Source organism: Phalaenopsis equestris, unplaced genomic scaffold (genome assembly GCF_001263595.1).
Source record: "Phalaenopsis equestris unplaced genomic scaffold, ASM126359v1 Scaffold000125, whole genome shotgun sequence".
Taxonomy (NCBI): Eukaryota; Viridiplantae; Streptophyta; class Magnoliopsida; order Asparagales; family Orchidaceae; genus Phalaenopsis; species Phalaenopsis equestris.
The window spans coordinates 425,936-438,326 of NW_018164567.1; the positions used below are offsets into that span (position 1 = coordinate 425,936).

Below are 12,391 nucleotides of genomic sequence, written 5' to 3' on the forward strand. Positions count from 1 at the left end.
TATTAAACTTACCCAGCCACTTTTCCGAACTAATCACTTGAGGTTCTCTCATCCCTCATTTAAAACTAATAAAAATAATAATAATAAAATAATCAGCTTCTTTCTCACACAATAAAACCAAGCAATCCCTCCTTCATTCACAAAAGCTCCCCACTCTACCTATTCCCACTCTCAACACTCAATACATTAAGCCCACACAACAAAAACCTTCATCTTTCGTCCATCTCTCTCCCCTCATCACACACAGCAGTCAACACGACCCCTCCTACACATCCCTCAACTCTCCTCTCTCCCTAATCGCACCAACCAGAATCACATTGCTCTCCTACCTCTCCCTCTCCTCTCGATCTGACTCTCCAGCTCAATTATCTTTCCCTCATCCTCCACAAAGCTCGCCACCCTCTCGTCAACTGCTGACAACCAAGACAGCCGTCAACAATCAACTTTCGACACAGCTTCCAGTAACTCCTCAACCACCCAAAGATCATCCGCCTCTCATCTCCATCACCGTTCGCACAAATCGGCCCTACAATATTTCTTACATTGCTAAGCCCTCAATCTTCTCGTCATTCAGTCTGCTCCTGCATCTCACAATTCCCTCCAGCATGCCTCACTGTCGCTTCTATCCGAGCTGCTTCCCATTTTCAATGCCACCCACAGAACCTTCCTTCTTCCTCTCACAAAAAGAAAGCACGCAACAGCTCTCCTTTCTCTCTCTCAGGCATGCCACTTTCCTGCATCCTCCCCTGCCTGCTTATGCTCAGGCCAAAACTGGCCTCAACTAAACTATCGGCCTGCTTTGGCTTTGGCAGCCACTCAGTCCATTGCTACAACTCTATAATGTATAGCCTACACCTGTCAGCATCTACACCTACGGAAGGCCATCACGCAGGCTCCCATACCTACCGTCTCAAGCACACCTCACTGTCAGCAATCCATTTACAGTAACCTTCATACTCCGCACCAAAGACCTGCTCTCATCCCCTCTTGTTGTCGTTCTTATTATTGTGTAACATGCCTCCAAGGACATAATACATCCCTTCTCCAATTCTTCTTGTCCAACCGAAAATCCACTTCAGTTCCTTCTCAAATCTGATGACATCGACAATCACTTGACAGCCACCTTAATCAATCTTTTTAACTATTCCTCACCTCTCTATAGCCTCCACCAATAGCTATCTTCATTCACCACCAAATCCCCTTTGCAAACAGCCACCACCACCCACGAATCTGTTTCCAAATCTTGTGTTTAACCTCGATAAAACTCAGCATTGTCAATCCTTGTGCTAGATATAAGGAAGAAATGTGAGCCCAGCAAGCTATTAAAATTGAGTACTTATATGCACTTTCTTTAGCGCAGTGAGGACCAAAACAAAACGGGACCACCAAATAAGTACTACTATGCGCTTTTCTTAATCCAACGAGAACTTTTCTTAATCTGAAAAGGAAAGACTGTTATTTTGGGTTTAATTTAACTGGTTCGAAGTCCCACACACACTTTTCTGTGTCTGGTGGGAGACAAAGATGTCCAACTATGGCGCAAACCATCCATACACACCTTTTTTAGCGAGGTGGGTAGGCTTATTTCTGGCTACATACCACCATGTCGGGGGAGGTGATTTCGAAATGCTGCTAGAATTTGGACTAAACAAGAACCTTAGTTTGAACAAAATGGGGCTAAATTAAAATGAAATAAAATCAGATAAACAATACATATAACTATAAGATTACCAAACTAAAATCAAATCTGCAAAAATAAAATAAAAAGGAGCTTTGGAGTGCACTTAAAATAACATATAGGGAACTTACAAATGACTTCAAACCTTGCTTAGCATGTGAACAGAAATTTCCGAATTTGATCAAACACTCGGAATATACAAAAAACTGAACTCATAATTGAATGAAAATGTTTTCTATTTATAGATAAAGAAGTAGTTTTGTAGGGTTCACTTAAATAAAATAAAACGTGCTTTCAAATCCTACACCCAACTAAAGCTGAAAATTTGAAATGACATCTAACCTAGGAATATAAATGAAATCTGATTTAAAATTGCAAGTTAATTTTCCAATTTGCACCTAATTTGCAATCAAATCCGCAACCCAAATGCACAACCGAACATAAGGTGAAATTAATAACTCAAAATAAAATCTTGCACTCATCCTAACGACAAAAATATAGTTGCAAGCATTTAAACTGAGATAATTTCAAAACTTACAGGAATTACGATATTATTTCTTTAATTTAAATGTACCACATCAAAATTTGTGCAAAAAAGTTTAAGTGCATGCATCCAACTTGAAAGCACGTGTGCACATCACAAGGCAATCTTTCAATACATTAAAACTCATCTAACTAAATTGTGCTATTGCAACGAATTCATTGAAGTGCAATGAGATGCGCGCACACTAATAATTAAGACTCCTATGTGCTCTGACTAGTGGCTGAATATTTAAATAAGTAGTCTGAAAATACTATACAACTTAAATATAAGCTTAAAATAAAATATAATTTAACCCAAATAGCACGCAAGCGCTCCAAGTTTTACCACATATCTCTTTCCAAATTTAATAAAAAATACTAAGTTATTTAAGCTTTTGAGTAGATCGCTCTACCTGTAGAGCGTGATCATATATTCCACTTTAGCTAGTCTTATCCTCCTTATTAGGATTGGAGTTGAGAGCACTGAGTTTGCATCTGAGCTAGTATGGTCCTCCTAACAAGGACCAAAGTAAATAAGACTATGCTTACACTTGGTAGTCCAATGCTCCTGATATGACTAGAATTGTCACGGTCAGACCTAGGGACTAAGATTTATCAAGAGGGGAATAAACGATCGAACATGAAAAAAAAAATTAATTTCCATCCCCAAATCTAATAGTAGAGAAAGTGTCATTGAAGAAAATAATTAAATTAATACAGTTATGAATTTACCTTCATCTTTGCGAACCTCATTTTCAATACATGCTTTCACATATTTTACTCACTTTTACTCTATATTTAAACCAGAAAATATTAATTTAAAATACAATGAATACACATACTCTTAAACTACAGTAACATAATAGATAAAGAAACAATTAAATGATGGTCATACAAAATAAATCAATATAAAATAATTGAGATTTTACTAATCAGATATGTTCATTGAAGAGGGTTCGTATCATCTTATTATTAAATATATATAATCTTATCTTCTATATATATATATATATATATATCATCATGATATACACAACTTATTAAAAATGAAAATATATATATATTGGTTGGGGATTGGCAGATTGGTCATTTTGACGGAAGGCGTGTTACGATACAGCTGAGCACAGAAGATGATTACACGATGATTTTCTCAAACTGGGGTTTGGCAAGTGGGGTTTTTTGACGGAAGACATGTTATGATACAGTTGAGCTAGAAGAAGATTACACAAGGATTTTCTCAAAGAACTTCATCACAATCGAGGGCAATCATATGAAATTGCTCAAATGGACCTCTGATTTTGATCCCAGTCAAGCACCCCCAATTGCGCTTATATGGTTCTCATTACCTGAACTCAAGATTCAATTCGTTGATCTACCTATCTTATATGCAATTAGAATTATCCTTGAAAAACTTTTGCAAGTAAACACACCGACAGTTCATTTCTCAAAGCTCTCTATTGCAAGGATTTTGATTGAAATGAATATTACACTACCAGATGTTGAAGAAGTTTGGCTTGGCTCTGCTAATGATGGTTATTGGCAAAAAATTATTATGTAACAAAAACTCTACTACTGCAAGCACTGTAAGATGTTTGGATACCCGCAAGAGAAATATTTCAAATTGCACCCACAGTTGAGAACAAATAGTCAAAAGCACGAACATGTCGTTAGTGCACCTCATGTGTCTGAATGCGCTCCCAACAAACCTGATGATAGCCAACCTTAGGAGGGAATCACCACAAGACAGGAGTTGGTGTCTGCCCCTGGGATCCCTTCTCCTGACCATACTACAACGGATAATGTTTAAACTGAAAATTAGGATAGTCCAGCAGCTCCTATTCAAGAAGCATCATGTGCAGAGGTAACAATTCACACTTCACATACAATGGAACCTATCGCGGTGGCAACGACCGTCTTTCCTCCTACTACAGTTCTAACATCAAATCAGATCGAGGATCACATGAGTCAGTCTTCAGATGAAAAATGACAGGTTTACACTTCTCAACGAAAGAAGAAGACTGGGGGCACACTCCAACTTGGAAACTTAATGAATGATACTTTGGTGACTCCTGCAATGGCACGACTCTTCAAAGTTTATTATCTGGTTCCGCTCCTAAAACTAGAAGAAGAGGCAGGACTAAAGTGACTCGTCCCTAGCTACTTGTTTTCTGCATGTTTTAAATTTGTTTTACATTTTATTGAGTATATTCATATCTTTTTGTTGGGGTATTACTGTACTTGTATCGTATGGGTAGGGTGCCGCTTTTGGGCTCTTCTCATACAAACTTTATGTATCGTTTTCTATTTCAATAAAATCAGTCGTTGGGCTTTTCATAAAAAAATATATCTTATAGTTTGCAATCATCACAAGAGCACATCTAAAATTTATATCAATTAAGATACTTCAATATCATAATATCATTTCAATTACATGCACAAATATTTTATCATCTCTAGATAGTACTATAAGAGAGTGAACTTCATCAAATTCAACATGCACAGTGTAAACAAGTTATATAATTCATTTTATTCTCACATCTATATTAATGAATAAATGTTTATAATGTTATTCAGTATGAAATAAATGAATATACTTATATAACTTCATTTTATTCTCACATCTATATTAATGAATAAATGTTTATAATGTTATTCAGTATGAAATAAATGAATATACTTAAAGATCTGTAGCATGTATTTCAAATATGACCAATAAAATTTATGGAGCAATTAAATCATAAAAAAATTGTAGCATCCATCTACATAAGCAATTGACGAGAAGCTTGAGATTAAGCTATAAATTTAAAATTGGTATCAATAATCTTTTTCCAAAATTAAAGAATTAAAATATTCCTTAATTGAAATTTGGAATATTATACTACAAAAGAGAATAACTAAATTAAAATTATATGATTGATGAGTAAACAATTAAACGATATATATTTGAGAATTAAAATTATTTTAGGCATATTGACATAAGTAATTTAAGAATAATTATATTAAAAAATATTAATATAAATAATGTTTTGATATTAGGTATTAATAATAATTTAATCCTAGCATATTATTTTTGCACTTTGATTTATCTATTTACTTTTTTGTAAAAAAACAATGCAATCCTAAGGCAAGTTCTACCATGAATTTCAAAAAGTCTAACTTTAGATATTGAATTACTTAAGGACAAATAATGTTTAAGTTTAGAGGAATTTAATGTGTATAAAATTTATTGATTTATCGGGCCAATTGTTTGATAGAAAAGTATCGCTTAGACTAAAGGAAAATTTTATAAGATGGTGGTGAGATCTGCAATGGTTTATGGCGCAGATTATTAGCCTTCAAAAGAGACGATAAAACAAAGTTAAGTGTTGTTGAGATGAGAATACTTAGGCAGATTAGTGACTTGACACTTAGAAACAAAATGCAAAAAAAAACTATCCGTGAAAGGGTTAGTGTAGCTCCAGTTGCAAACAGGATTAGAGAGAGTCATCTTAGATGATTTGGTCACATTAAATGTTGAACCATCTGACGACCCGGTTAGAACAGTGGATGTTTTAGATTCAACTTATGTTAAGAAAGACAGAGGTATACCTGAAAAGACTTGGCCATATTGTACAAAAAATGATCTTAATCTATTAGAATTAAATGAAAATATGAAACTCAATCGGATTAAATGGAGAAAAAGGATTCATGTAGTCGACCACACTTATTGGGATAAAGAGTTGTTGTTGTTATTATTGGATAAAATTTATTGATGTAATCATGTGTTTTTTATACCATTTATGCATCATTTTTACACTTTTCTGGGATATATGTAGTGTTATTTGCAGTGTACATTAAAATTCATAAATCGGAACATATGGAGCACAAAATGGGTTCAATCAACATGAAAGCGCCTGACGTTCATGGCTAGCGCCTCAGCGCTTAAAGTAGGGTCTATAGTTGTAAAATCCAGAGAAGACAACATTCTAATGCTCCAAACTAAGTGCCCTAGCACCATAGCATAGTGCCTCGACACCATCCAGATGAGCGCCCAAGCGGCTGATGCAACCAATTCCAGTAAAACATACAGAGCACATGACACTCCAACGCTGCAAGAACCCCACGCCCAGTGCTAGCACCATCGCGCTACAAGTGCCAACTTTTCGTGCTCAAAGCCCAAACGGACGATTTTGAGTCACAAAATCCAACATCGTTGGGCCTCCCACTAATTTAAGGTGGTTTTGGCGATTTCTTCTACGGTTCGACTGGAGGAAGGCTTAAAATCTCTCCTACGCTCTTGGGTATGAGGGAGATGCACACACGGGGGTTGACACTCGTGGACACACAACACTCTTGGAGTTCCTTGTTATAGAGAGTAAATGGAGTGTGTGAGAGTCGTTATTTCATTAATACAAGGGTAAATATATGTGTCATTTCATTGTAAAATGAAGATCATTGTGGAGCAAAAGGAGAAGCACATCGGATTTTATCATTTCTTCAACTATGTAAACTTTCTATTTCTTTCATTGAAATTTAATGTGTTCTCTTCACACTAATCTTTTCGCTCCCTTGAATTAAAATTCTTTAAAATCTAGAAAAATCCATGTTATTATTTTGAACTTTGAATCAAGAAGTTTTAATACTCCAAACTTAATTTAGATCCAAACTAACAATTTAGATAGTTAAAACTAGTTGTCGAAAGAAGACTAGAAGCATAATTAGGTTAACACACATGAGTTTAGTGGAATAGGAATATTTTCAATAAATTCTTGCAATATTTTTTAGGAAAGTGAATGCCTGTGAATTCTTACATAATTATGAGAAGCTAACTAAAATATGGGATTCCAACACTTTTATATCTCGAAAAAGAGCAAGGAGTAATAGGCCCAATTGACAACTATAGTGGGAGAATCATTTGGAGACATTTAGAAATCATTGAACAAATTCAAGGAAGACATTCACACCATTTATAAAACTCTTCTCATTTATTTTAGTTTTTCACTTTTGACTTTAGGATTTTAGACACTTTAACAACACAAAAATATTCATCATTTTGAATATGATTATTAAGCTATTAATTTGATAGTTTAAGAATTTAATCCATTTCTCGTAAGATCGACACACAGACTCATAATTCATATACTATTTGATCGACACGTATACTTGCATGATAACAAGTGATTGATTGCAATATGGATCATTTAGCTAGTGAGCTCCAAAAATGAAATGGTTACATCCATATTACTTTGACCATGTGATTTGTCTAGTAGTCTCCACTATATTACGGTCACGTCTATAGTCTGTATATTTCTAAATGTTTATCAGTTACTTTGAGTTATGAACCATAGGGTATATCTAATAGGACACTAAGCCCTCTATTAGCTAAAATTCACTTGTATTAGCCTCCTTAAACAACATCTACCTCAAATTTACGAGATCTCCTTAGACATAAGCCCCATGGCTACTACTAATGATCATTCTATCATGTTGGATCGACTGCCTCCTCTAGATCAGAGATTGATAACTCGAGTGGCAGAACTATGGGATCTAGATTAAGTTCATAACACACACTCACACTATCCATTCTAAGCTTACAATGACAGTTGAATCTTAAATTTGTCGTTATAATATGATGAACAATCATGACTTTAATGACTAGCCTTAATTGAAAGTGTTCTCTTCTTATTATTGAGAGAAGAGATTGACCATAGGGACTTGCGCCTATGGGAAACCTCAAACCTCAAATCTTAAAGTCTTCGCAAAATGAGGGTTCAAATCTCTGGGTAGTGTCATATCTACTGTCTTATCTATCTTCTAAAAATTTAAACTAGAATCACAACATAAAACTCTCTCATTCATCATTTCGAGGGTGGCTGGGCCCAAATTTTTGGAGCCCACATCCTTCTTTAATGCTCTTTTAAATAATCAGGCCAGCTTTGTCAATGATATAGCAAGTGCCCTACCCATGTAGGACTTGTCAAAAGAAAATAACTAAGCTTGAGGCCTTACCCAGCATCAGAATAAATACCAAGCTTGAGGCCCTTCTCATGTACATAATCTGCGAGAACCTTAATGCCAGAAGGAAAAGTCTTCTTGTCAGGAACCAGCTGACCCTGTACAATAATTAAAAAATACAAAAAAAAAAAATCAAATGTTTTCTGGGACTTCCAAATTGGTAGGATGTGATGATGATTACTTAAAAATGCATGCCAATGAAAAGCAATTATGAGAGTATGGAAGAATGTTCATTTCAAGAAAATCAGAAAGATGCTTTTGTTTTTTGGGATCAAATCATCAAAACTTGTTCATTAATTCCTCCGTGAGTTATGGTATTAGATGGAATCTATGAAACGTGAACAAGATATGCTGTCAAAGCAACTGACATCATACACATGAAGAGATAATCATGTTTTGAAAAGGTATATCAATATGGAAAATAGGCCGCATATGAGTTTGTGACAGTGTTAATGGCAAAATCATATCTAATAAAATCCATAATCTAAATTATAAAACATGAGTTCAAAACAACTACAATAAATAAAAACACTCGGCACACATTATATTGGTTGGAAAAAAGTTTAAGAAAAATAATATGTACTAATTGCCTTGTAAATGGTACATTATAACTCAACAAATCGCATTTTTCCATACAGGGAGATAATACTATACTAACCATCTAAATAAGCTACACACGTATTTCCCTAGGAAAGCATTAAACCATATTATTTAGTGTACGTAGTGGGATTAAGGCTTTGTTGTTGTTGTTGTTGTTGTGACAAAATATCTATTTAGAAAGGTATCTGTTAATATAACATATGAATAGAGCACCTTTTAGAATAATCCATGTTCCAAAGGATAATTCTTCACATATTAAATGAAGAAGATCGGTTTATATGGACACCTAATAATCCACATATCCTTGACAGAGTAATCAATTAGCACTACGTAACATATTTGCTCATATTTTTTAACTAGATGAATGTCAAATAACAAAACATAAGCGATAAAGTTCAATCAGGAACGAAAATTTATGACATGAAGCACCCAAGTTATCAAACACGATTTAAATGAACCATACAGATTCAACAATCCTTGCTAAGAGTTTGGTTTGTGATGACACAATTTTTTAGCTACTATGAAGCCCACATAGGAGTCCAGGCCTTCTAGTCAGGCTTGGCCTGCTTCATTTCCTCTTTCAAAAAGAAAACACCATCCTCATATAGAACAATAGTTCAACTCCCAAACTGAATGCAGTTCCCAAGAAAAGGAAAAGTAGCAGCAGCACAAACTTATTTATTTATTTTTCTTCATAACTTAAACCTACGCAATAAACTCGTAATAAAGAGTGATAGAGGGACAGAACGGACCTTTAAATTGCGCAACAGAGAAGACCAACAATCATCTGTCAGGACAGATTTATTTAAATATCAAAAAGAGAGGCATATGAATCCATTTCAACAAATAAAAAAAATATCTACTGCAGAACATACCTATATTAACATACTTGTAGCCTAAATCAGCCAGGCCGGTTGAGATCAGAGCATCAGCTGCCCATACAAAATGAAGAACATCAACACCACGGCCATTAAAGGAGTGACAAGAATTTCCTTTCAAATAGAAATTAGCTATAGAACATGAAAACAAGCATTTTCCCAGACAATCTGAAACATGAGATAAGGCATGGCAGCTGTCCCTGGAAGGGTGTGAACAGAGGTGCGCCCCCACTCCGGACTACTAGGCTGCACATAGCCACAGAAGCCCAGAAACAATGCATGGCTGCACAGGCTTCCACAGAATGCCGGAACCTCTGCATTGTTGGAGAATGCCCTCCTGGTATCAGACCTTATACTGCCATTCCCAATATAGGCTGTCGAGTATGACTGTGAGTGATGCACATGGATGTTTTTGTATTTCTTCTTGTAGTATGTTTGCATGGATTTGTTGAGCTCGGTGAATCTCACTTGTACCACTTTTTCGTAGTAATCTGGTTGTAAGTATAAGATGATTTGGACCAAGCTTTAAATAGTTAAATTGGACAGAGTTTTGATATCGCAGACAATAGGGAAGTTTTGCTAAAAAAGAGTGGCCCTCAATCTCCCTAGAATAGCGTATGATAATCCAAAAGGATTTTATGTGGCTTGGACCTCTCCTAAATAAATTCATACAGCCAGAACTAATCATGTAGAGCTTTTTGTGACCTGGTCCTTCTGTTGATAGTTTTGTGTAACACTCGTCAGGAGGGATTTTTGCTATTTGTATACCTTGTTTGATTTGATTCTAAACTAACTGATAAAATCAAACCAAATAAAGCTGATTCATCAAACTTGAAACCAAAACCAGAACAAAACTGGCATAACCAATGCAACAACTTTTTGTTTTGTTTTTTGTTTGATCTTTGGTTTACAAGCATAAATATTCGGCAATCAATATTTTTTTCAATTTGATTCTTCGTGAGGAGAGGGCGCCACAAACATGACAATTAGGTGAGGATGGAGAGAACTTTTGCTTCGCACGAAGACTATGGGTTTTGATAGAGAAGCCGAAAGCAACAGTGTTGCTGGTGGGCAACTACATGGCATAGATATCAAGAAAACAATCTTTGAAAAATTGGAAGTGTCTGAATTAAGATGGATTGTATGACTAGTGCGTGCAACGGAGACTTATTAAGGGGAACTAGTCACCCAGCAATCGAGAGCCACTAACCTCATTAATTGCCACCATATCGTCACCTATATGTACTCTCACAAAACCAATTCAATGCTGCAGAGCATATCCTCATAGCTCATTCAATTCTGCTATCTATGGGATTGCAATTTTATTATCATCTTTTTCTAACTCAAAACTCAATAAACTACCTTCCGCAGCATATGATGCATCAACAATCTCCTCATTCAATTGGATTATTATTGAGTAATGTTTGCCAAAATCAGTACTAGTCAGGGTGCTAAGTTACATCCTGAAATACTCGCCTCATTTTCATTACCACTTGTACATATTTGTCTGAACATACGAATGTATCATTAACGCAAATCAGCAAAATATGCGGCCAAAAGATATCCAATTGAATACAAGTTACTTGTGCAAAATTTGTAGCATTGAGAAGACAGAAGGATCATCCTCCAGTGTTGTCCTACACAATATATTCTTGGATCAGCATAATGGAACCTTATTGTGTTACATCAGTCAATGTTGATGTAGGCACAACCTCATTAATATAGCTTCGAGTAGGCACTATCTCAACATACAATATAAAAGCATGCAACTGAGTTTCTGATAACACAAATTCACAAATTTCATCATTAATAACGTGCGCAGCCATAAATCCACTATTAATTAGATAACGACAAATTATATTCACAGCATTGTTATCCATACAAAAGTTCAATATGAAAAGAATTTATTATTTTAGATCGAGTGGTTTGCAGTTGATGGGCACTAATAATGATTCGTTGTTGCCACACCTATTCTACAGTATGAGGTCCTCTTAAACTGTAAGTTCGACACTGTATTGTAGCATCAATAAAGCATCCTAAATCATCATTATAGATATTTTAAGTTAATATAATAATTTAATATAAGGGAAATTCTCCAACATTCACTATAGTTTGAGTAAGTCTAAGCATTCTACTTTGTAGTTATAGAAAATAAATGTTTCCAACGGAAAAGATATCTTGATTTTACTTGTCTAACGAGGATAATATCCGAACATTATAAAAAAAGTATGATTTGGCATATGTGTTGACCTCATTTTTAGTGAGGTCTAATCTTTCTCTTAGGATTTAGGATCTAGCCTTAGGGACCTCCCTTCGACTATCTTAGAACCTTAAAAATGGGACCCGCCTTGTTCTAGAAATTCAACCCGCTTCCGTCCCCTTCTAGAGTTTCGCGTGTGTGGTATCAACTTCTAGCACTTAGAAGGATGAAACCAACATGAGGAAACCCAAAAGGGATTCCCTATAGGACCTTCCTGAGCCTTAGGGTGGCCTTTTGCACAATTCGCACTCCAGCGCACAAAACTTCGCAATTCGGAGAGTTGACACGTCTGATCGCCACAATTCGCATCGCTTGCACTGTTACCCGTCGAAGACTCGAATAAACCTTTTGGGACGATCGATCGCGAGTCGAAATTTAATGAAATTTGAATTTCGACGCGTTTTTGACCCGATTGTCGACGACGTCGTCCGAGCGATCTCGGATGACGAAACGGAATGG

At 35.6% G+C, this 12,391-nt stretch overlaps 1 protein-coding gene across 1 annotated transcript in view; it reads right to left on the minus strand.

The window, feature by feature from the left end:
* The window catches only part of LOC110021241 (alpha-galactosidase 3), a 60,783-nt gene that overhangs the window by 9,123 nt on the left and 39,269 nt on the right, over positions 1–12,391 (minus strand). Inside the window, exons 3-5 of the mRNA XM_020719656.1 lie at positions 9,670–9,726; positions 9,547–9,581; positions 8,189–8,292 (exon numbers count right to left, since the gene is read on the minus strand). Of these exons, the coding sequence (XP_020575315.1) occupies positions 8,189–8,292; positions 9,547–9,581; positions 9,670–9,726 (196 nt within the window). The remainder of the gene's footprint in view (positions 1–8,188; positions 8,293–9,546; positions 9,582–9,669; positions 9,727–12,391) is intronic.